The sequence below is a fragment of the Mesoplodon mirus genome, assembly GCF_964341445.2.
Source record: "Mesoplodon mirus genome assembly, chromosome: 12".
In the NCBI taxonomy this organism is placed as follows: domain Eukaryota; kingdom Metazoa; phylum Chordata; class Mammalia; order Artiodactyla; family Ziphiidae; genus Mesoplodon; species Mesoplodon mirus.
The window spans coordinates 86,585,112-86,611,045 of NC_138988.1; the positions used below are offsets into that span (position 1 = coordinate 86,585,112).

Below are 25,934 nucleotides of genomic sequence, written 5' to 3' on the forward strand. Positions count from 1 at the left end.
TGAAGCATGAATGGGTGGGTGAGGAGGGAGTGTGATCTCAGGTGGAGAGAAAAGTGTGGGCAATGGGATGGGTGAGAACGTTCAAATAAGCATTTTGAAGACAGTGAATATAGCAGGTCAACCGGTGTAAAGGGCTCGTGCAGGCACAGTAAAGTGCTGATGTTGGTTACCACTGAACCATTCATTTAGTCAACAAATATTTATTGTTCACCTACCCTGTGCCAGGCGCTAGCCTCGGCACTAGAGACCCAGCAGCAAATAAATCATGTGCCCTAAAATGTGACGACTGTTGCCCTGATTTGGGCTCCAGCAGCCCCACCCCATGTTCCTGGCAGCCAAGCTCTGATCTTCAATCCTGCCTGCAGAGAGGGATCCTCATTTCAGCCATTCTTCCTGCAGACAGATTACACCTGCCCTCCCCCAGCCTCTGACGTGGGGCAGACACAGGAGCCCGGTGATCGGCTCGGCTGGAATAAATTACTGGCCCATCATCTTCATGCATAAAACATGGCACAGGAGGCCTGGGCTGGGCAGCCCAGCACAGCAGCTGCCTTCGGGCCAGTCAGGAGTTAAGGGAAGGAAAGAAAAGGCAAGTTTCAAGATAAAAGAAGTCAACGGAAGCCTTGGATATAAAAAAGGAGAAGAGAGCTTTAAAAAAAATTTTTTTTATACGTCTGGCCTTGACTTCCTGTATTGAGACAAGCACTTTTGCTCTCCAGCCATGAGAAGGTATTAGACCCTCACTTGGGAACCATGGTGTTACCTTCACGATTGCACTGGATCAGAAACAGGCCATGGAGGGACAGGATCCGGAGGCGGCAGCTCAACCGTGAGTGTCCCGGGGTGTTGGCCGCTCCCCCAACCCCCCCCGCCCCCACCTTCCTTCTCCACACCTTTCCCAGTACACGCATTTATGCCCCTCCTGCAAATCCGCTCCAAGCTTCCCCCCACCCATCTCCTCCTTCATGTCCTGTGCACCCTCTTCAATGGTTTTAATTTTCATCCATTCCTCCTCTCCCTATTTCCTTCCTACAGCTCTATCCTAATTGGAGGTAACTAAACTCACTTTGTTTCAAGTAGCAAGCAAGAGAGGGCCTCTTTTCTTTATTTCTCCACTTGATGGAAAATACAAATACTTATACCAGTCAAGGGGTTGTGTGGATCGGAACTTTTGTTTATTATGGTGGGGGGGAAAATGCAGTGTCTGAATCAAACAGGTATCAGTGGTGTAGTTAGAATGCGTGAAACTCAAGGATCAGCGAGTCACATTTCCTTTAAGGACCCAATCATATGGTTTCTTAAATTATCAAACTGATACTAAGATTCCCCTTGAGTTGACAGGAACTCTAACCAAAAGTGAACTTTAATTAAATTAATTTATTTATGATTTATTAAACTATAGTTGATTTACAATATTGTTTTAGTTTCATATGTACAGCTTCAGATTCTTTTCCATTATAGGTTATTACAAGATATTGAATATAATTCCATGTGCTATACAGGAAACACTTGTTTTTTATTTTATATATAGTGGTGTATATCTGTTAATCCCATACTCCTAATTTATCCATCTCCTTCCTCTCTTCCCTTTAGTGACCATAAATTTGTTTTCTATATCTTTGAGTCTGTTTCTGTTTTGTAAATAAGTTGATTTGTATTATTTTTTTAGATTCCACATATAAGTGATATCATATAATATTTTTCACTTAGTATCATAATTTACTTCACTTAGTATCATAATCTCTGGGTCCATCATGTTGCTGCAAATGGCAATATTTCATTATTTTTTATGGCCGAGTAATATTTCATTGTATATATATACCGCATCTTCTTTATCCATTCATGTGTCGATGGACACTTAGGTTGCTTCCATGTCTTAGCTATTGTAAACAGTGCTGCTATGAACATTGGGGTACACGTATCTTTTCAAGTTAGCGTTTTCATCTTTCTGGATGTATGCTCAGGAATAGGATTGCTGGATCCTATGGTAGCTCTATTTTTAGTTTTTTAATGAACCTCTACTGTTTTTCATAGTGACTGCACCAATTTACATTCCCACCAACATTGTAGGAAGGTTCCCTTTTCTCCACACTCTCTCCAGCATTTATTATTTGTAGACTTTTTGATGATGGCCGTTCTGACCAGTGTGAGGTGATCAAAAGGGAGATTTTAGTGTTGACGTAATCTGAGAAAGAGAAAGCATTCTAAGATGTATGTGTCAAGACCACTATCCTTCAATAAGTAACAAATTGGTGTGTGTCTGTTGCTGGAAAGGTGTATTTAACTCAGATGTCAGCAAATTCAAATGGTTAGAGGGGCTATGTTGCTAAGTTCAGTGAGCAAAAGGGCTGTTTTCAGGGTGGTAAGGAATAGCTCACTTTCTTCTTATCTCTATCATGGGAAAAACAATAGTGAAACCACGATGATAAATTACAACTGCCACTTGGCCTCAGTCTGAGGAGGCAATAGGGCATGTTGGAGACTGTGGTACATGGGAAAGCACTTGTACAGGAGGGCACCCACCATTCAGTGCCATCAGATTATTTGCATGAGGAATGGGGGTCTGACCGGTGGCCAGATTTCCCAATTTCCCTTTTTTGTTTTTTCAAGGAAAGCAAAAAAAATGCTATTTTCTAAGTGAAAGCTCTCAAGCTTAAACATTGGAAATTAATTCTTTAAATTGCAAATATAGCCCATAGGGTGCTCTAATGCAAAATGTGACAGCTGTGGGGCACCAAGCCCTGGTTTAGCTGTTCTCATTAAAAGCCCACCACATAGTTTATTTAAGTCTAGTTGTATGTTGGCAAGCCTTTCTTATGTGTTAAGAGCCCCTGGGGAAGACAGTTAAATTATGATGAATGAGTGGTTTAGGAACATAAATAAACACAGTCTACTAGCTTAGGAGGGCAAGCTGGGCTGGTTGCATTCCAAATGGCACCCCAATACGAGGAACTGCACCCAGCAAAATCATTCCTTAATATAATTGAAGAAGCTCTTAGTACTTTTTTCAGAGTCTCCACCTTATTCATCTGCTTCTTTCAGCTGCACCTACCTTTGACTTTAAATTCCAGTTTTTGTGACACCTCATTTTGTGTTGGTATGAAAACAGTTGTGCTCCCACAGATTTAGGGCAACCTCTCTGCTGTCACTGAGAAAGGATGGAGTGTGATCTGCATTATTGCATACTGTTGGCGGGGTGGGGTTGGCCTTCCCTCTAAAAACAAGAACTTGGGAGAAAGGCCTGCTTCATTGTACTGATTTTGCTTAAATTATGAGACTAAAATCTGGGTACTGTGATACGGTGTCTGCATGGTTTTAATATGAAACAATGATGTGTTAATAAATGTTTAATCCAAGCTTGATGTTCAGCAGGCTAGTCCTGACCTCTCTGGCCTATGTGTCTGAGGAAGGAGGGATTCTGACATTCCTCCAGGATGGTCAAGAGCTCTGCTGTATCAGGGTCAGGGTGAGTTAGAAATAGCAGCAGGATCAAGTGACTTTGTTTGGGGTTGATTTTTCCAACTCATGGAACCACTGAGCATGTTTGAAGGCAGAGAATTAGAGGCTGTGGAAAGGGAGAAAGCATGAAGACACTGAAGAGGGAAGGAACAATGGAGAAGCCTCTCACTGCAGACACCGGCCTGCAAGGCTAGTCCTAGACATTGTTTTTCAATTGCTAAGATTTGTCTTGGATAACTTTTCCCGTCCTCTTTCTCTGAGGCCTTTCTCACAGGTCAGCATCACCTCTGACTTGGAGACCCAAGCGTTGTTGCCTCTTGGGGTTATTCTGTCATTGAGAAAAATAAGTTAATAACCCTTTTTTCCTCAAATATACAAAGTGACCTTGAATGGCCATAGAGGGTATACAATGCCACCACTCACCCTTTCCATGCCTGTGCAGACATTGCTAATCAACCACAGCTTTCTCCATATCTTTCTTTCCCAAGGAGGCCATGCCCAATCTTAGAATCCTTTCCAATATAGTGCTGCTATTTGTAATCAATTATAATTGCCACAACAGTTGAAACCTGGATTTGTTTTTTTTCTATTGCTTCATAACAAATTGTCACAAGCTTATTGTCTTAAAACAATGTACATTAATTACCTCACAGTTTCCATGGATCAGGACACTGGGTATGAAGTAGCTGGGTCTTCTGCTCAGTCTCCCAGTGCTACAGTCAAGGTGTTAGCCAAGATCACAGCCTCCTGAGGCTCATTGTCTCCTTCCAAGTTCAGTGGTTGTTGGCAGAATTCAATTCCCTGTGGTTGTAGGACTGAGGCCCTGAGCAACTAAAGGCTACCCATTGTTCCCTGCCACATGGCCCTTTCTACAGCATGGTAGTCTGCTTCCTCAAGGCCAACTAGAGAGTATCTGTTGCTGCTTGTAATCTCTCCTTTAAAGGACTTGCCTGATTAGGTCAGGCCCACCCAAGATAATTTCCTTTTTGATTAGTTCAAAATCAACTGATCAAGGACCTTAATTACATCTGCAAATCATTTATTTATTTATTTATTTATTTATTTTTGGCTGCATTGGGTCTTCGCTGCTGTGCATGGGCTTTCTCTAGTTGCGGTGAGTGGGGGCTACTCTTCATTGCGGTGCATGGGCTTCTCATTGCGGGGGCTTCTCTTGTGGAGCAGGGGCTCTAGGCCTGTGGGCTTCAATAGTTGTTGCACGTAGGCTCAGTAGTTGTGGCTCGTAGGCTCTAGAGTGCAGGCTCAGTAGTTGGGGCGCATGGGCTTAGTTGCTCCACGGCATGTGGGATCTTCCCGGACCAGGGCTCGAAGCCCTGTCCCCTGCATTGGCAAGCGGATTCTTAACCACTGTGCCACCAGGGAAGCCCTGCAAATTTTTAATATCTACCACATACCAAAACCTAATAATGGAAGTAAAATCTCACCATATTCATGAGTTTTGCCTGTACCTACATAAGGGAATGACACAGAGCATGTGTACCAGGGGGCAGGAATCATGGGGCCATCTTAGAATTCTGCTTACTACAAAACCCAGTTGTCATCCTTGTAATAGAACCTTGATTCTGAGCTACTGGCTTTGTTTTTCTTTTTTACTTTTTATTGTGAAAAAATTTTAAACATACAGGAAAGTAGAGAAAATACTATAATGAATCTCATATGCCCATCTAATTTAACAGTTGTTAACATTTTGCCATATTTGCTTCTTCTATTTTCCTACTGAAATAGTTTAAAATAAATTGCAGGCATTATGACATTTCAACTCTAAATATTTTAGTAAGAGCATCCCTAAAAAATAAGGGCCTTTTTCTACATAACTGCCTAATAAAATTAACAGTAATCCCCTAATATTGTTTAATACATAGTTTATATTCAAATCTCCCAGGCAGAATACAATTCTTAATGTGCTCTCCTAATGCCTGTAAACCCTTACAAAATGCCTGGCACCTAGTGTACTCAAGAAGGTTTGAATTCAATCAAAATTATATTCATATTTTATAATCATGTTAAAGCAATGACTCCCAAAGTCCAGTTTCCCCTAGTCCCTCTCACTTCTTTTCACTGCCAGGGTCTGTAATGAGATATTTACACTATTTACAGTCTATAATAGTATGGGGTGGAAAATAATGGAACCCAGGTATGAGAGCTGTAATGTGTTACCCTTCTTAGGGATATTCAAATTTTAAAAGAGGCCATCAATTAAATACATTGTTTAAATAATAAAATAAAAGATACCAGCAGAGAAAGACCCAAATATGTGATGGCGGGCAGATATCTTGAGGAGAGGCTTATCTGACACCCTGAAAACTGTATCAAGCTGCTTACTGAGACCTCCCCAGGTAAAAAGGGGTCTAGAGAGAGCACAGTGGGCACTTGGCTCTCTGAATGATGACAGCAGTGTCAGGTAGGCACAGATAAGAGGGTGCCCTATGACCCTTTCTTCCCTTGAATCTGCTAAAGTTTAGGGTTGATGAAAGGGAAGAAAGCCTGGAAAGTGTATAAACTTTGATAACAGGGAGATATGACTTCACATCCTACTTCCACATCTTAGCTCCTGGCCTGTGGGCAAGTCATTCTACTTCCCTGAATGTCTACTTCCTTAAACCCCAAATGGTTGTTATACCGACACCAACCTCGCAGTGTTATTAGGGGGATTATAAGACATAAAATATATCAAGTGCCTGGCAAGTGGCAGCGGTAGCTATTGGGATCCGAGAGACTGGTAACGGTAATGGTGACCTTTGGGACAGGATAAAGGGGCTACCGTTGCCACCACCACGCTTTTGGGTTGGGGAAAATGCCGTGCTGGAGAAGGCAGCCCCCTCTTACTCAGATCCTAACATCACCCCACTTCACCCCCATACCCGGCCAGGTTGCAACACACCAGGTAGGAGGCAACCCAGCCCTGCCAGGGGAAAACCACTGGCCCCTGGGGGTGCAGTTAACTCCTGTTCTTCTGGGAAGCTGGGGTGAGTGTTTTCCCCAGTGGTGGATCCCCAGGCTGTTTGCAGTACAAGTAAATGCATCCAGGTGACATAGCCCAAGTGGAACTTATTGCTTTGCTGCCTTGAAAGGTGGAACTCCATGTCTGGGGAGAGCTTTGTTGGAGGAGGCTCAGGATGACACCCTCTGTGGACCCAGCTGAAGCAAGGGGAATGCGTTCTCTCTGTCCCTGAAAAGACAACAGTGACAAAGCTGACACACGTTTGAGATTTGGGAATGCTGCTGTCGCAAAGATACCACTTGTCACTTCCTTCCCAGTGTTGATGTGACGTGGTTGTCTCGTTCGGCCATTCTCCTGACTCAGTGTGGTGGTGTTCTCCATTGTGATGGGGCAAGAAGGAGAGCCGTAAGCAGCAGTCTGAGTTCCACACACCCATCCCTGGACAGTGGTTGGGAGAGCGGGTGTGATTTTGAAAGGGGGCCCTCCCGGGCTGACGGTTCTCCTACACAAGGAGGTAAGAACCCCACCGGTTATTCCTTACCCGGTGTGGCCTTGGAGTCTTTTCTAAATACCTCTGCGTCTCCAGGTGAGACGGAAGACAAGGGCTGGTGCTGGGCAGGCCCCAGGTAGCCAGGGGCTGATGGATGGAGGAGTGTGCACAGCGCCTTTCCCAGCCTCTTCCAACTGTGCAGGGCCGCCCACTCTGCAGATGGCCCCTGCTCGCCAGAGACCCAGCATCAGCTTACAGAGCAGCCTGCTGACTATCGGTTTTCCGCCCAGCTCACCTGTTATCTGGGGAGGGTCGGCAGACGTGCTGTGGGGCTGGAACGACTCTCACGTTTCTCCTCGGGGCTCCTCCCCTCCGGGATTTTGCACCAGCTTAGGGAAGCCATATGGCTGCAGATTGACCTTTTCAGCCTGGATACAGACACCCAAACGTCCTAGACCACAGCAGAAGCCCTGTTGCTGCCTTTCCTGACTTGCTGCCTCAGTATCTTGCCATTGATCTGACTTAATTAGCATTACTCCCAAATGTCAGATTCCTAGTGCTGCTGTTGCTGATTCAGGCTGGTCTTCTCTGTTTTTGTTTTTAATTGAAGTATAGTTGATTTACAAAGTTGTGTTAATTTCTGGTGTACAGTAAAGTGATTCAGTTATATATGTATATTCTTTTTCATATTCTTTTCCGTTATAGTTTATTATAAGATATCGAATATAGTTCCCTGTGCTATACAGTAGGACCTTGTTGTTTATTTTATATATAGTAGTTTGTATCTGCTAATCTCAAACTCCTAATTTAGCACCCTCTGCCCCCTGCTTTCCCCTTTGGTAACCACAAGTTTGTTTTCTATGTTTGTGTGTCTGTTTCTGTTTTGCAAATAAGTTCATTTGTATCACTTTTTTAGATTCCACGTATAAGTCATTTCACATGATATCTGTCTTTCTCTGTTTGGCTTACTTCACTTAGTATGATAATCTCTGGGTCCATCCATGTTGCTGCAAATGGCATGATTTCATTCTTTTTTATGTCTGAGTAATATTTCATTGTATATATGTACCACATCTTCTTTATCCATTCATCTGTCAATGGACATTTAGGTTGCTTCCATGTCTTGGCTATTGTAGATGCTGCTGCTGTGAACATTGGGCTGCATGTATCTTTTCAAATTAGAATTTTCTCCAGATATGTGTCCAGGAGTGGGATCACTGGATCATATGGTAGCTCTATTTTAAGTTTTTTAAGGAGCCTCCATACTGTTTTCCATAGTGGCTCTGTTCTGTCTTACACCCCATGAATCCCTCGCTTGGCTCCTGTTTCCTGTAAAGCCATAAGCTTAAAGATTTGGGAGGAGGTAAGCAAGGGGATCACCCCAAGTGTAAAAAAAAAACCAAATAAAGAAGTCTTTTAGAACATTTCTGTAAACCACGGGTCACATGTTTTCCTAGGTTCCAGTCTACCCACCCGCTAAAGTCGCCCGTGAACAGCCTCAGCCCAGACAGCAGGCAGGCTGGCCCCCCAGGGCCTGCGTTTCTCCACGGTTCTGCATCCTGTTTACCAGCTGTTCTGTCAATTACTGAGAATTTGACTGTATTTTGTTTAGGGAGCCTAGTATTCATACTGGTGTAAGAGTTAGTTATATAGCTTCCAACACGACATTACCTGTTTTCTCATCAACTAGAAGATTAATTGCTTTCCATAGAAGCCTTACCCTCAGCCTTCCTGCCTGAGTGATTGAGTCCCAGAGGGCTACTTCCAAATGTCCCATTCCAGCTTATACTGTCAAGGATTAAAAAGCATGGGAAACCCGAGAAAGGGAGATACTTTGAATAATTCAAGGGGGTTCTGTTGGTTGAGAAAGTGCTCTCTTTATATGTACATTGATCTGGACAGATATTTTAGCCATCTCCAGCCAAGGACAGACAAAAGAGAGGGTGTGGAGGGAAAGGGGAAGGAGAGGAAGAAGAAACAAATTCGAACACAACTAACTGAAATTAAAAAGGACGAAAACAGCGGTGGGATTAGAGGACTCAGAGCTTGGTGGCGGGTCTTAAAGCCTTTAATCCTCAGATTGGCTGTTGGTGGACAGATCTAAAGAGCCCAAAAGTTAACCACTGGAATAACAACTTGGACTCTGGTTGGAAGCAGAAAATTACCAAAATAGCAAATTTTCTCAGTAGCATTAAGCCACTGTATTACATTGGGGGGAAGGAGGGTCTTAGGGGATAGGAACCATCTGGAAATATGTTAGCCTAAAAGCAAGCCACTCTGTGAATACCAGTTTTTCTATATCAAGATCCAAGAAACTGTTTAACTGCACAGGAATATGTGCGTATGTTTGTGTACACATACACAGACACACACACAGACACACCCCAGTTGTCAAGAATGTGATGACTGTGAGCTTGGGCTGCGGCACTAAAAAATAAATGTCTTTAGTTTGTTTTGATCTGATACAAAGCTATTATGTCTTTGTTGTATAAAACTCAAACAATTCAGAAACACATGAGAGAGAGAGGGAAAGTCATCTAGAATTCCCAGCCCCCTCATTGTACAGCATAGTGCTCCCATTTCTTTTTCTAAAACGTACTCAATATATTATTTTCATAGGCTCTGTTCTGCAACTTGCTTGTTTCACTTAACAACATAACTTGAATACGTTTCTGACAGTCAATGGCCATAAATATCTTTAGACTGGATCCATACAGCCAAATTCAAATGGAGGCCTGCAGAGTTTGGGCAGTTTAAATGTATCTAATCTGATTCACTTATTCCTGAAAAAATTATTATAATTATAAAAGTGGATTGTATTGGATGGGGACTGAACTGTTCGCTTAATTATTCACATAGCCTGGGTGTCTCTGACTCTCCAGCCGTGCCGTGCCATGCCGTGCCGGCCTCTCTGTACTCAGATGGTAAGGAGGAGTGTTTAAAAGGCCAGGGTAATCAGGAGAGGGTTTATGTATCTACTTTCAGAAAACTATCCCACACATAGTCCTTGAAGGGTAAATCTTTTCATCCCCCACCAAAATGAAGGGTGATTTGGGAACAAGACCATTCCCTATCCCATTGCAGGTTGGTGCCCTTGGTGCCTGGTTCCCAAGGCACCAGGATGTCCTTGTGCTTAGGGGTGGGTAGCTTGGCACTTAGTTCCATCACAGAATGGAATGAGAAGAGGCATCTTAAACCTGAGCCTGCACCCAAAAAGAGTCCGGCAAGATCAAGAAAAACAGAGTCTAGGATATTTGCTAATAACTCTTTGAATTGCTGCTGCCCAGAGCTTTGTTCCCTGAGGTTTTGTGTACGAATAGAGTCAAATTAATCCAATCCTTCAATTTTCAAGCAAGTAACAAAAACCCATAAAGGACTTACTTGCTAATATTGTGTTAATGGGAGGATAGCAAATTCATGTAAATGAGCCTGCAAATAATCTCAAGAGATTTCCCCCCTGTGGACCAAGAGGAAGCTTTGCTTCTGTCAGGATGATTTCAAAGGGAGAGAAAGGATGCTCTTTTGAGCTATCAGAAACGATGAAAGCCATTTTGTGGGCCTGCAAGCACCCTCTAAATGGTACAGATGATGAAGGGATGTGTTAGATGTATTTTTTAATGTTTTCTGAGATTTCACAAGCAACAGTTTTTATATAACAGAAAAGTTAAAAGGATTATAGAGGGAACATCCATATAACTACTACCTAGATTCTACCACTAATATTTTATTATACTTGCTGTATCTTATATCTACCCATATATCCACCCCTCTATCAATCCATCAATAAATCTTATTTTTAATGCTTTCAAAGTTAGTTACAGACATCCATACACTTCACTCTAAACACTTCAATATGTATGTCATTTAATCTTTGTTACTGGTTCTTTAAAAATATTTAGTCAAGTTTTTTGAGGTTTAATTTACATAGAGTACATTTTTTATAGGAGCACTTTTACTTTTTAGTGTACAGTCCTGTGAGTCTTGGCAAACATCTATGGTTGTGTAACTACCACAACAATCAAGATATGAAAAGTTCCACCACCTCAAACATCCCCTCATGCCCCTTTGTAGTCAAGCCATGCCTTCGTCAACTAATGGTCTGCTTTCTGTCCTTATAGTTTTGCCTTTTTCAGAACGTCTTACAAATGGAATCTATAACCTGTAGCCTTCTGAGTATGGCTTCTTTCATTTAGCATAATACATTTGAGGTTCATCCATGTTGTTGCATGCACCTTTGTGCATCTTCATTGCAGAGTAGTATCCATTACTGGATGTATTTTTATAAGGTATAATCATGTGCAGGTGGTAAGATCTCTCATCATCAAAAAGCATGGGCAAAGAGCAATCACCAGAGTGGAGAGCCCCTGAGGTCTCCATGGTCCTCATGGCTCTGTGCCTGTCTTGGGAATCTCTAGGCAAATCAAGGACAAGGAACCTCTCTGGGGTCCCAATGTGCCTCATCTGTGCCCTGGGAATATTAGTGGGAACTACTCAGGGATACTTTATTCAATCAGCACTAAAGGATTATGGTTCAGAAGGTAGCAACCCTACATTTTTTTTCTTTGACATTGTATGTGATTGCAGAACCTGTACACAAGTCAGGGATTGTTCCTCCCAATGTGAGACCCAGACTGATGTAGAAGAGCAGAGGCCAGGGGAGGCAGGAGAACCAGGACAGGAGAGAGGGAAGAGCCGTTCTCTAGTGGAGGCTGTGCTGGCCCTGACAAGCTATGACACAGTCACAGAGGAGCCAGGAGTCCTGCTGGGGTTCAAGAGCTTTCTGGCTGCCTTGTTCTTACTCTCTCCATTTTCTTTCCCTAACTCAAGTTAAAATTCTGTGTTTTGCATCTAAAATAATAACATCCAGCACACAGAAAAGAGTGAAAGAACATCTTGATTTCTTTAGGAAATCATGTAGTTTAGTTTTATGCTTCTAGTACAGCTTTGAGCTGAGCAGCCCACACACCGTTATCATTCTCCCAAAGGACAAGGAATCGACTTCCTTCTGTTTCCTCCACAGCTGAAATGAAGCTGTGTGGTTTTTAAGATGAGAAACATAATCTTCAGGGAGAGACTACATATTTTTCTGTTCACCCTCACTCCTAATGCGGACTCCATTTCAGTATCATCTGAGAAGGTGATGGGGGGGGGTGAGATGTGAGTGTCCCCGCCAAGGGCATGGGATTTGTTTCCAGATCTTGCCTCTGAGCATCTGGGAGACATCAGTCAGACCACTCAGCCTCTCCATACAGTCAATACACATTCTTTTTGCCCAGGCCAGAAGTTTGCACTTGGTTTCTTGTGCACCCCTTCTTACATCACCTCTTCAGGGGTAACCGCTTCCAGGATTCTGCTGCCTCCAGCTGTACTAGGAAATGATGTCCCCCTCCCCTCCATCCTAGACACAGCCCAATTCTCACCTTTCCTCTTCCCACATCAAACCAAACTCACTGCTTCCCGTCACTCCTCACTTATCGGGGGACAGAACTTGTGCCAGGCACTATGTGAGTCATTCCTTTTTTTTTTTTTTAGGGAATTCCCCATCTTATTATTATTATTTTTTTAAATTAATTTATTTTATTTTTGGCTGTGTTGGGTCTTTGTTGTTGCACGCGGGCTTTCTCTAGTTGCGGCAAGCGGGGGCTACTTTTCATTGCGGCGCGCGGGCTTCTCATTGCAGTGGCTTCTCTTGTTGCGGAGCACGGGCTCTAGGCACACGGGCTTTAGTAGTTGTGGCACGTGGGCTCAGTAGTTGTGGCTCGCGGGTTCTAGAGCGCAGGCTCAGTAGTTGTGGCTCGCGGGCTTAGGTGCTTCGCAAAATGTGGGATCTTCCCAGGCCAGGGCTTGAACCCATGTCCCCTGCATTGGCAGGCAGATTCTTAACCACTGCGCTACCAGGGAAGCCCTATATGAGTCTTTCTTTCACTTAATCCTCCTCCAAAACCCTACGAGGTTGGTCACTGTATCCATTTAGCAGGTGAGGACTTTGAGGCTCAGAGAAGTTAAAGGATTACTAAGTAGCAAAACAGAGCCAGGATTCAAAGTCATTTCTGTACAAGTCCAAAGCAATTTTCACGGCAAGAAATTTTATCTCCAGGACTCAACCCCAAATCAGCTGCCTCCCAGTCTAGCAGTTTTTCCAGCTTCCTGTACTGTCTATTCAGAAAATCCATCTTACCATGCTTCCCCAAATATCAAAATGTGGGCCCAGTTGAAATGCACACAGCTCTGGGAGTCTCCTAAAGGTGGATTCCAGGGCTAGCAATGTCTGACAGCAGTCAAAGAGATATTTGGTGTCTGCTGGGAACAGTATCTTCCAATGCTGTGCTAAACGCACAAGTGTTTGAGAAATATACAGAAGGAAAATGCTAACCAAATGTTTAAATCTGTATGGAATATCTACCCTGAGTCCCTGGATTCTTTTCTGTGCCAGACGGGCCCACCACGAGGCCCACTCAGAAAGAAACCTGAACACCCAGGACCCTTGGGCTCAGAGCTAGTGCCTGTCTTGGCCAGACAGCGCCCCCTGTCTTCTCCAAAAGCAACTGAAAGCAGACACACACAACCCCACCTCCCACCTCGCCCCGCCCCGCCCCGCCTTCCCCTCCAAGACCTGAAGCATCGCTGCCTCCAGGGTCCCAGCCCAATTTAGTGATCCCTTGCTCCAGGGAACTTGCCTGTTCCCAACTGTTAAGTGAGTTTCCCATCCTGGTGGTGGCTTCTGACTATTGTGCCTCCCCACGTGGCACTGCCTCCGAGCCGAGTTGAAGCGCAGAGCAGAGCAGGGCAAGACCTGAAGTCGCACCAGGATGTGGTGACCCACACCCAGGGGCCCCTTTCCTCCGCAGCACAAACTCTGTTCAAGGCCGCGCCCACGCTCACAGGAAGATGCCTCCTTCCGTACTCAGAAGGGGCTCCGCTCCTAGTTTGCCATTTGTAACGTGGCCATCGGGAGCCTGGTGACCCATTTACTGACGGAGCTGGGACGATGTATGCCCTCCGTTCTGCGCCGAGCAGGGAGAAACAGAAACCCCACACTGCACATCTATATCTGAAGTCTGGACACTGACCCTCCCGCAGAGGTCACGCTCGTAGACTTTCCTGTCTGACCTTGGGGCTGAGTTCATACGTCACGGTTGCGCTCCTCCTCTCTGGACCCGCCGCAGGCTGGGCCACTGACCAGCCCCGTTACACCGTGTGCTTCCGCGCGTTTCTAGGCTCTTGGGCTGCACCGGGAGGGTGGAATCCACCCCTCATAATAGTCCTGAGCATTAAGTAAGATAACACACGTGAAAATATTTTGTCAGCCTGAGGAACCATTCAAATATCTCTGTTCTTAGTCTAGCAGATTAGAGTATGCCTTTAAATTTTAATTTTTTCTATATTAAAAATATAATTTATCAGGAAGTCCTTCATGGGCTTTTACTCTTCTTTTAATATTTGAAAATTTGAACACTTGCTTACGGGAGACTGGCAGACCCAAAAAGTGCCGTTTGCTTGAGTGGTTCCTTTTGGCCTTGCTGTGTCAGGACTTGTGGGGCGCCCTGGGGCCAGCTCCGGGCCCACATCTCAGCAGCCATGGAATGGATGGACAGAGCAAAGACAGACCTGCCTCTTGTTGCTCTCTGCCCCCACTGGAGAGCAGGTGTGTTATTTATTTCCTCCAGGCCTTCAGCCTCTTATCTCCTGCCAACTTCCGTCCAGAGGGAATTCCTGCTCCATATCTCAGGATTTTTCTGTTTATTCTCTTCAAAATTGTCAGGGTCTTGCATTTAAGACCACTGTAATCTCCATTGTACGGTGAAGGGTCACCAAGTCAAAGAAATAACAGGGGAGTTCATATTCTAAATTCATACAAATGATTTCTTTAAAAGTATACATTAATTTTTTTCCCTTTTAAAAATGGACAGAAAAAGAAAAGAAAAATGTACAGCAATTCAAAATAGAGTAACAAAAGTCACGCCTCCAGAAATTCTGAGGCTTCTTGTTTTTCAGGAGAAACAAAGATTTATAATTCGTGTCGCCATTGTTTACATACTGACCTTCCATAGTGCTTTAGAAGATTAATCTCTTCAGTCTACCCTTCAGTCCTTTATTTTTATCTGCCCTTCAGTCCTTTATTTTTATCTGCTAAGCAAAGGTAGACTTTAGCCTGTCTTTATGTGAATTGTCATAAACTGAACTAGTGAGACCTGAAATAATGAAACTCAACTCTCCTTTCTACATGTGGTGAAATGCATACCTATATAAATATCTAAGAAAGATGTACTAACGGCCAAATGCAACCAATGGAAGCAACTTCCCTCTTTTCCTCACACAATAGCCCTGATTAATTATACAGCACTGGGAATAAAAAACCCCTTATGTAGCATTTTGTGCTTTTGGTCACCTTTAGTTTTACCTGTAATTAGCATTCATTTATAAAACTGTCTTTCTGAACACAATCCTTTCAAAAATGGCTCACCTCAGAAAAACCTAGTCTCTGTAACTTTTAATCCCATGCAATTTCTTCAGTTTCTTTTGCTCATGAATACACTTAGAATTTGGCTTCAAAATACCATGAGTTAAAGGACAAATAAAATATCACTTAGAGTCAGAAAGAATCTCATCAATGCATTACAGTCCTTCCATTCAAGCCTGTATTTCAGTCTCCTACAGCTCCGATTCTTGACCTCTAGGTAAATCAACTTCTTATTCTTCCTGAACAAAAATGACTCATGGAGGGACTATGTGAAGGGAATGATTGCTCCTTGAAGTCCAAAATCAGTGTTTCCAAAGCCATGTTGGAATATTCATAGTCATCACATCACAGGAAGTATACCTTTTTAAACCCTGTGTGCATTTTCTTTGGACAAATGTATGGTCTTTTCAATTCCAGCATCTAGTTTTTATTTCAGTCAATTGTATTATGCAAAGAGTAAAAGGAAAACATTTTTTTTTTTTTGTATTCAGAAGTTCAGTTTAAATTCAGAAGATCTTTTACTTTTCCCTTCTTCTATGACACAACTATTGCTGGGGTGGGGATGAGGGGAATAAAATGAGCTTCCTTATCGGTTTCTGTCATTTTTTTAAAGGCCCCATTGCTTTTCCATTTCTAACCCTGAAAGGTCTCATTGTCATGATACCCAGTGTCCCCCTAGCTCTGGCCTCCCAGAGCACTATTGTTCAGTAGATAGTTTCTATATAAATCCAAGGTACTATCCCCAAGTAGCAGAAAATTTAAACAGCACTGGCACTTCTTTAAATTTCTTTGTCTATAAGAACCATAGCGCTAAATAAGTAGAAGCTTTTAAATTACCCTTTTCTGCCTTTGGCTATATCTTAGATAAAATTCATAGAACTCGCACCACCCACGTGAACACCAGGACTTGTGGGTGGGAGTGGGCATGAGGCAGAGAGGGCCTCAAGTGCCCATTCAGTGGAGAGACAGACACCCCCATGCACACCTCTGTCCTCCCTGTCCGCTCCCCTCCCCCCGCCCACCACCTCTTTCTTTCTTGGCTCTTCTTCCCTCCATTTAGTATGAATATTTGGAGGTTAACTGGGCATGATTACATGTCTCATTACTCACCTAACGATATTTAACCCAGAGTCACAAACTTGGCCTCCGAGAATGTTGTGAACCCAAAAAAGATGGCAACTTCGTTTTTCAAATGTGTAGCTAGAAACAAAAAATAGCTTTCCATGTCCTAGAGAGACACTGTAGTGGGTTGTCAGTGTAGGGTCAGGCCACTCCAGGACACAGAACTGGAGACCTTCAATCATTCACTCTCTCTGACTGCTCTGAAAATGAGTCTACTGGACAGTGACATTCACATTTCCAAAATTAATTTATACTATACTTGGATTTTCTCTTTTTCCTGTCTCCAACTATCTTTGACAATTAGTAAACAGTTCTCCAAAACTTAGAAATCTTGTTTGGGCTGATTGAAGGTACAATATTAGTTATATATGTTATATTAAAAAGAAATATATTGCCCTTCAATTGTGGATGACTAAACAAACTGTGGTACATCTATACACGGAGATACTACTCAACAACAACAACAAAAAAAGAATGGTTACATGCAACCACATGGATTGTTCTCAAATGCATTATGCTAAGTGAAAGAAGCCAGACTCCAAAGGCTACACACTGTATGATTCAACTTACATGACATTCTGGGAAAGGCAAAACTATAAGGACAGAAAACAAATCATTGGTTGCCAAGGGCTGGACGGAGAGGTTGACTACAAAGAGATCTGAGGGAACTTTTTCTGTATGATGGAACTCTTCTAAATCTTGATTGTAATGGGGGTTACACTATCATATCCATTTGTTAAAACTCATAGGACTGTACACTAAAAAGGATGAATTTTACTCCATGTAAATTATACCTTAAAAAGTATCTAATCCCATTAAATTTATGGGTTTATTTCTATATAGTTACAGAGCATTTTAAAAAGTCTAATATGTAGGTCCCCTTGCCACCAACCTTCATTATAATCCAATTATTTGATTCAAAGAATTAAGGTATGTAGGGTGGCTATTTCGTATAATAGGATAGATTTCAGTCTGGTCCCTTATCAACTCATGCTATAGACAGACTCCCCAGCCAAATGCTGGGACCCTTCACAGTCTTGCCATATGTGCCACGACCTTCCGCCCATAACTCCCCCACCTGATCCCTCTTATCAGGCAGGGCTGTCTCCCCACAGCCTCTCTAACGCCCAGAGCTCATCCCTCCATCCAAGGTTTTTCCCATGTAGTCGCCTGTCCAGGAATGCTTTCCTTTTCCCTCTCTTCTTCCTCCTCTTCACCTCCCTTCCATCATAAGTAAACACCCAGAAAATGAGCACTATTCTAGGTACAAAGGAAACAAAGGATAAACTAGATATGAGTCTTATCCCCAAAGAGCTAACAGGCTAGTCATATAGGTCCAGGAAACAAGGTTTATGCAACATGCTAAAAGTGTTTTGACAGAATGATTTGTCAATTTTATTTTCTTTTAGCTCATCAGGGTTATCCAATCGACATTGAATACTTTAATAAGTAATTCTTGGTAATAAGAAGGGAAAGCAGAAACTAAGGGCTTAATAAGTGGTTTGGACCAGAGGTTGTCAGACAGCTAGACATTAGGATGTCAAAAATTAGAAATTGTCCGTATCAAGAAGGCAACTGGTGGGAGGAGATGTCCTGTGGAAACCCGTTACAAATGACAGACACATCCATCTTAATCTATGTTGATGTGTCTCATTCACATTAAGAATCAAGCTGAAATATCAGATTGACTCATTGGATAGCACAGGGGAAATTGACTTTTGGAGAATGTAATTAATTGCAATGATCAGATCCTAGGAGGGCAAATATAACATACCTCCCGTATGTTGCATTTCGAAGTCAGCTCAGTTCTATATTCATTCTTGAACTAAGTCAGAATGATCTTTTTTTTTTTTTTTAATGTTGAGCCTTCTTTTAATTTATTTATTTTTACTTTTGGATGTGTTGGGTCTTCGTTTCTGTGCAAGGGCTTTCTCTAGTTGTGGCAAGCGGGGGCCACTCTTCATCGCGGTGTGCGGGCCTCTCACTGTCGTGGCCTCTCTTGTTGCGGAGCACAGGCTCCAGACACGCAGGCTCAGTAGTTGTGGCTCACGGGCCTAGTTGCTCCGCGGCATGTGGGATCTTCCCAGACCAGGGCTCGAACCCGTGTCCCCTGCATTAGCAGGCAGATTCTCAACCACTGTGCCACCAGGGAAGCCCCAGAATGACCTTTTGGTTAAGGGGAAAAAATGTGCTTTCTTTCTTGCACAATTACCACTAATAAAAAAGGACATTTACTTTGGTTTATTATTCAAAGAATAACAAATCAGTGTTACTCACAAGCAAATTTCAATACTAGCTGCTTTTAGATAAGATCTATTGTGATACATATTATTGGAGATCATTTGTAAAATAAAGTACAAAGGAGACATAAAAAATTCTGTAATCCACCATCTAGATAGAACTATTATTAACACTTTGAAGTATGTCTTCCTAGACTTCTGTTTACAAACATATTTGTATAAAATAATTGGGGTAATATTATATAAATAAGATTTTGATAATCTTCTTTCAATTAACATAATACCATAAAAATGTCCCCATGATAATAAAAATTCCTCAAAAACTAGATTTTTCACATGGTAGCTATATTTCATTATACAAATGTATCAAAAACTATTGACATCACTTTCTAATTGTTCACCAGAATTAACATCTTTCTACAATTATTATCTATACCTCTGATTATCTTCATAGAAAAGATTTCTTTAAGTATGATACTAGGGTATAAATCAAAGGTTATAAATATTTTTAAGTCTCCTGATACATACTGCCAAATTGCCCTCCTTGAAAGTGGTAACAATTTATCCCGAGAGTGTAACAACTTTACAATTTAGCTTTGCTACCTATTAGAGTATTTGTGTTAAAAATATACACATTGGTCAAAAGTGGTACAATTTGGGCATCAAGAAGAATAATGCCTGCTGTTGGTTGAAATACATTAAATATATAAAAATCTTGAATTCATAATGAAACACACACAAGCATTGACCACCTTTGGAAGTTTCTAGGACACTAATTTATTATCCTAAAAATATGGGGGTTTTTTGGGTTTTTTTGCGGTATGCGGGCCTCTCACTGCTGTGGCCTCTCCCGTTGCGGAGCACAGGCTCCGGACGTGCAGGCTCAGTGGCCATGGCTCATGGGCCCAGCCGCTCCGCAGCATGTGGGACCTTCCCGGACCAGGGCACGAACCCGTGTCCCCTGCATCGGCAGGTGGACTCTCAACCACTGTGCCACCAGGGAAGCCCTAAAAATATGTTTTAAATAAATAAATCACACATTTTTCCTTTCTTCCCTGTATGAACTGTACTTCAAACTAAGTAAATAGATCATGAGGGAATCACAGCTAATAAATGTACAAGGAATAACCGAATTTGTAAAATTACCATTTTGCAATTCTCATGAAATAATGGATAGAGACAGTGATCATCAGTGGACGTCTAAACTATCAATGAGAAGTTTTGGGGGAACTTTATAATGTAGGGATCCAGCTGACATCACATGAACCCACCAACTGATCTTAACATCATAGCTGGTCATTAGTGCCTGGGGCTTTGATGGAAATAGGAAACATACAACATCACCTATGAGTAGTCTTACCAAAAAAAAAAACTGAACTGGAATCTAATCAAGATCTCATCTAATCTAAACCTTATAAACTACTAGTTTATAGGCAACAAGGAATAGAGGAACAAATTAAGCCACGTTATGAGGAAGTAATCAGCCCAAACTAGAATGTGGAAAATTATACAGGACAAATTTTCAACCAATAAATAGTGTTTGTTGGCTAAAATGCTGGGGATGAAATTAGTGCTGGGGGTGATGAAGGGAAGTTCTGTGCAGAAGAATCCCTGCTTTAAAAAAAACTGGAGGGCTTCCCTGGTGGCACAGTGGTTGAGTCCGCCTGCTGATGCAGGGGACACGGATTCGTGCCCCGGTCCGGGAAGATCCCACATGTCGCTGAGCGGCTGGGCCCGTGAGCCATGGCCGCTGAGCCTGCGCGTCCGGAGCCTGTGCTCTGCAATGGGAGAGGCCACAACAGTGAGAGGCCCGCGTACCGCAAGACAAAAACAAACAAAAAAAAAACTGGAGAAAAAGTAACAATAAGAAATTCTTATTACACAGTGGAAATCCAATATAGTCCAATGAGTACTATATACAAACTCTCTTTTTTGGTGGTAGGTTATTCTGTATATTATTGATGGTAGATTATTCTGTATATTATTGAGTTTGCTTCAACCAGAATTCTAAATGCTTTCTCTGTTTCTGATTTTCTGGGAACATGTATTGTTTGCTATTTTAACGTAAAACATTAATACGAAGCCTTCTGAGCTAGTCAAGATTTCTTACTGTGTTTGAAATAACAAGCCTAATTCAAACATTTAGGGTAGTGACCACCAGATGGTGCCACTTGATAGTTTTTCTCAACCCAACATAAAACATTTCTTCAGAAATTAATAGAAAGAAGCAAGGACCTAACACATTATCCCCTCATATAATTTTTCTAGAAAACCATAGCTCCTCATTAAGTAATTTTGTATAATGATCAATTTTTAACTTACTGGCAAACCTAAATCTCTGTTATGGGTCCTTGTCACTAAACACAACTGTCATTTAAGGATTGTTCAACTAAACTTTTTTTTCTTAAGGAGAACATTTAGCTTTCTCTCACCTTTGGAGTTTTCTCAGGATTTATGTATATTTGACAACTTTATTTCCTACTTTACAGTAATGAAATTACATTTCTTTCTTCCCTATTAGAATGTGAGCTTCTCAGGGACAAACATGATTTTATTTCTCTTTGTAATTTTGTGCTTGGCAATGTTTGGTTCCTGGTAGATGCTCAGCATATGTCCACAGAAAGAAATGATAGAATCAGGAAGGGTATGAAGTGCACCCATGAGTTTACATTTTACAATTCTGTCCCCTACCCGTCGTTACTATCTTTCTTACCAATGTGGGATATTCTTTCCACTTCTCCAAGGAATAGCTCTTCTGGCTAAATCAGTTATAATTGTCATCTACTACATAGTGGTCTGCAGAGAAAAAGCAATAAGTAAGCACTACCACACACTTGTGTCTGCACCTTGATTTTTTTCAGTACCAACAAGTCTTTATGCATTCATTGTATTTTTTCAGGGTAAAAAGAGAGGAGAGGGAGAGAGTTGGCATGTTTTACAAAATGACAGAAGGGACAGGAAGTACCCAGTAGAGTGAAATCAACTATTAAGTACATATCCTCCAGTCATGGGGTCAGGAATGAAGGGAAAGAGAAGGGAATGACCAGACATACTTTTCCATCCTCTCGCCATTCCTCCTTCACCATAAATTCAAAAATTTTGGTTTCTAGTAGTAAACATAGTGGTACATTCATTTGCCTCCTATTTTGTGGCCACTCTGACATGTTTCTTGCAGCCATATAAAAATTCCTGAATGACATATACATATTCATCTTCCTTTTCTCAGTCTCCCACCCCCACTTTTTAAGCCCTGACACCCCTCTGCCCCCACTTCTCTCTACCCTAGATTGGAGATTAAATAGGTTTGGTCCATCCAAGTATAGTAGAACGTGTGTTTCATGTGAATTACAGCAAGAAATTGTACTTGACCAGGAGGATTGGGCAAGAGGGTAGCAGTGGTCCCAGTTTCTTCAGATTTTCCACACAAATGGTTCAGGAATCATCACAACAAGATACAAATATGTATGTTTATGTGGATTGGTGGGGGGACACACCTTGGTTTTTGAAGTTTTAGTTTCTTTCTAATCAGTGGTTTCTCCAGCATCACACTTCTAAGTCACTGAATCATATTTCTTGAAAAATAATTGATTTTTAGTTTCAAAACCAGATGCTGCTCCACCATGGCAGCTTCTCACGAAAGAATCCTTAATTCTATAAACAATTTTAGAATATCAGTAAATAGAACTAAACTGTTTTAAAATAGAATTATATGATAGCTTCCTCACTCCAATAAACCAGTCATTTTCTTGGGTGTTGGATTATTACATTTTTGTTACTGCGGTAGTCAGAATAATGGCCCCTTAAAGAAGTCTTCTCCAATCCCTGCAACTGGTTACATGGCAAAGGGGAATTAAAGTTGCAGATAGAATTGATGTTGCTAATCACTAACCTTAAAATAACGAAGATTATCCTGTATTATTTAGGTGGCTCCAATGTATTCATAAGGGTCCTTATAAAAGGGAGCTGGAGAATCAGAGTCTAAGGGAAAGATTGAAGATACTGCTTAGCTGGCTTTGAAGATGGAGGTTGGGTCCACAAGCCAAGGAATGCGAGTGGCCTCTAGAGACTAGAAAAGGCAAGGAAAAGGTTTCCCCTTAGGGCTTCCAAAAGAAAAGCAGTCCCACTGACATCTCGATTTTAGGATCTCTGACCTCCAGAATAAATTTCTGTTGTTTAAGCCACTAAATTTGTGGTAATTTGTTATAGCAGCCATAGGACCCTGATACAGTCACCAAATACTTAAATTCAATCCATGTCTTCCCTTGACATTATGAAATTACTTATATGTGTAGCTCATCCTACTTGTTGACAACCCTTATTACTTACAGGTTTTAAGCAGAAATGTGTGTTTTAAGTATACTACTAGTAACCAAAATATCAATTTCAACTCCCCAAAGAACTGTTCCTATCATGAAGCCATCTAAATACTTTACAGTAAATTTAGTTTTTCTTTTGAAACCAATGCAAACGCATGGGGCTTTGCCAGTGTCCACACTTCCTCTCTCTGTTGGTTTCTGCATTCCCATCTATCACTAAACTGACAGGGGTTTACTGGACTCCTGCACTGCAATCAATCACCACTATCCTGAATTAAAACACAAGAATGGCAAATCACAACCCCGGCCCTCCAGGAGTTTACTATTTGGTTACTATTCAATGTCATGACCAGATTAAAGAACAAGTAAGAGCTAAAACCAAGGGCTCTGGTTAGGGGTGAGGGGCATGGCCAGGTGAAACCAGTGGACTGGAAGAGGGGTCACCTGAGTTAAGTCTTAAAGAAAGGACTTAATTTGAATGCACACCAAAGAGAAGAAAAGCTGAAGAGCATTGGCAAGTGTGTGCATGACTGTGAACTCAAAGCCTTTGAGCAGGCAACATAAATAAGTGGGCAGTCTAGGTGTCAGACATTAGAGAGTAGAGAGGACTGTGGCAAACTACAGAGCTTTTGCTCTGACTAGAAGGTGTTTATTTCATTTTTTTTTTAACATGGTGCCAGCCTGTATTACCCCAAAAAATGTCTGCCAGCTGACCAGATGCCAGATTGAAATCTCTGGGAGAGGCAGGCAAATTCTTTAGCTCTTTTTTCCCATAGAACCTATCAGTCTACCATGTCAAAGTGTAATACCTACAGGGTGACACCCCAAGAAGATATATACAATGAGGAGATCTAGGTTCTTTCTGGAATTGTTTTTTAAAGACCCAGAATTAAAATTGAAATCAGTAAATATTTTTTAAATTACAAGATAGAAAAGCACAACTGAAAGGAGACAGTTTGACATTTTAAGGTCAGAGCTTATTTGATGAGTGTTCATGATTATAGGAAGAAAAAGAGTGATGAATCAGTTGAAGGGACTTTATTACCATTAGAAATGGAAGTTTTAGTCATGCATTGCTTGTGAAGCTCACTCCATCTCTAGTTACTACATGTTCCTGGATCCATGACTATTTTGTCATTCAACAATCAAACACTTTATTTGCCTTTCTTCTCTTTCCTCTTCGGTGTTTCAGCAGCAATTAAGTCATGCTGTGGAATGCTTATGCAATAGAAAATGTCATGAAAATTGAACATACAGCTAACTTTACTTCTCATGAATAGAGCCCCTGTGGTTTCCCTTCAAGGCTAATGGAGGGGATACATTCCATCCTTATTCTCTATTTTAAATCACGAAGATTTACCTAAAAGGATCCAGCTTCCACTTAGTCTAAATTTTTCATTACTGTGGTTTTATTTCAGACAGTTCCATTGTTGATGCCATATGCCTTGGGAAGTACTGGAGTGAATAGCTATTTATTGTTTATTTTTAACCTGCGTTTTCAAGAGAAGGCTTTCAAACCATGATTAACCTCGCTTTCTGTAGGCCTGTGAAAGACGACGTCCTCCTCCAGCTCCATTTCCAGTATATAAGCGTGCCCTACAAAACCTCCACAGAAAACTAGGGAAATTTATTTCTGGGAGGAATAAGCAAGAGAGGCACTTCCTTTCCCCCCAATTACTATAATAATGTTTGACATCAGTTAGTAAGCAGAGTTTGAAAAGGAAATGAGAATCTGGTAAAAGTGACCAATTGAATTGTCCTGAAGTTAACACAGAGTGGGGAAGATCCTACGAATTTTCCACTGGCTTGTAAATATAACACAATCTAAGAGGGCAGCATGCCTGCTAGAGCCGTTTAAAAGACAGAACACATTTCATTAGGCTACATGGATGATGCAGCCTTTCACTTCCCATCCCATCTTATCAGGAAGGTTTTGTTATTTTGTGCCTATTTCAGAAGCTGATGTGTAAATGGTGTGTATGTCTGTTGCCATGACAACCCAGCAGCAGTTGGCCTGGGCTTCTTAACAGAGTATAAATGTGCTCTGGAAGAGATGCTGTCAGAATCTGCCAGACTATTTTCCCTCCTGGATTCACACAAAAGGTTTAGAAGGTTCCTAACTGCATTTAGAGGAGAGACAGGCTGAATTTAGCGTTTGGCTAATACGAATGATGAATTTCAAAAGCTCTGATCCCCTGCTGAAGTAATCTTGTTCCAGTCTATCATTTCAGTACTTTGGGGGCAACTCTATATAATTAAAGAGAAGGACCAAGTATAAATGCAGCAAAAAATCTTGATGATTACCGGAACTGAGGCTTTTGTTGACTTTTAATGTGACTCATAACTATCTCTGCATTTAATAAGAGGTCATTGTGACTGCCTGTGTTCTTATTCCTATTTTGTTTTGTCAAATTTGTGTGTAGGTGCTGTACCAAAAGAGAAAAAAAAAAAACCCCAAAACCAGTGCAAGCCAAGTGCATGATCCCACAGGCCCCTCTCCACACACTTGCTAGGCCTTGTTTTTCCTTGTCCTTGGTGACCAAAAGAATTCAACTCATAGCATTTTGTGCCAAGTTACACACAATTGTCAATTATTTAGGGATGGATGGACTACACTTTGGAGTTCTTCAAGTCCTTCATTTTTTCTCTTTGCCTTCTCCGCTATCTGCCAAATCTCCTTCAGAGGACAAATAAAGGAAGTGAAACACAAATTAATTCAACACTTCTCAGCAGCTTTCAAAAGGGTTTTATTAGGAAGATGGGATCTAGTTAAATGAGATGTGGGTATTATCTGTGCTTTATGCCAACCCGGTCTTCAGAATCATGAGTAATCTCTAGTCAACTTTACTTACAGATAACTTCTGTTAGTTACTTCTTTATTCCATTA

At 41.7% G+C, this 25,934-nt stretch overlaps 1 protein-coding gene across 3 annotated transcripts in view; it reads left to right on the top strand.

The window, feature by feature from the left end:
• Positions 1-709: 709 nt before the first annotated feature.
• RIPOR2 (RHO family interacting cell polarization regulator 2) overlaps positions 710-25,934 on the top strand; it is a 215,711-nt gene continuing 190,486 nt past the window's right edge. For all 3 annotated transcript variants that reach the window (XM_082637875.1, XM_082637871.1, XM_082637876.1), the window contains exon 1: positions 710-829. In XM_082637875.1, the coding sequence (XP_082494001.1) occupies positions 754-829 (76 nt within the window). In that variant the 5' untranslated portion in view covers positions 710-753. The remainder of the gene's footprint in view (positions 830-25,934) is intronic.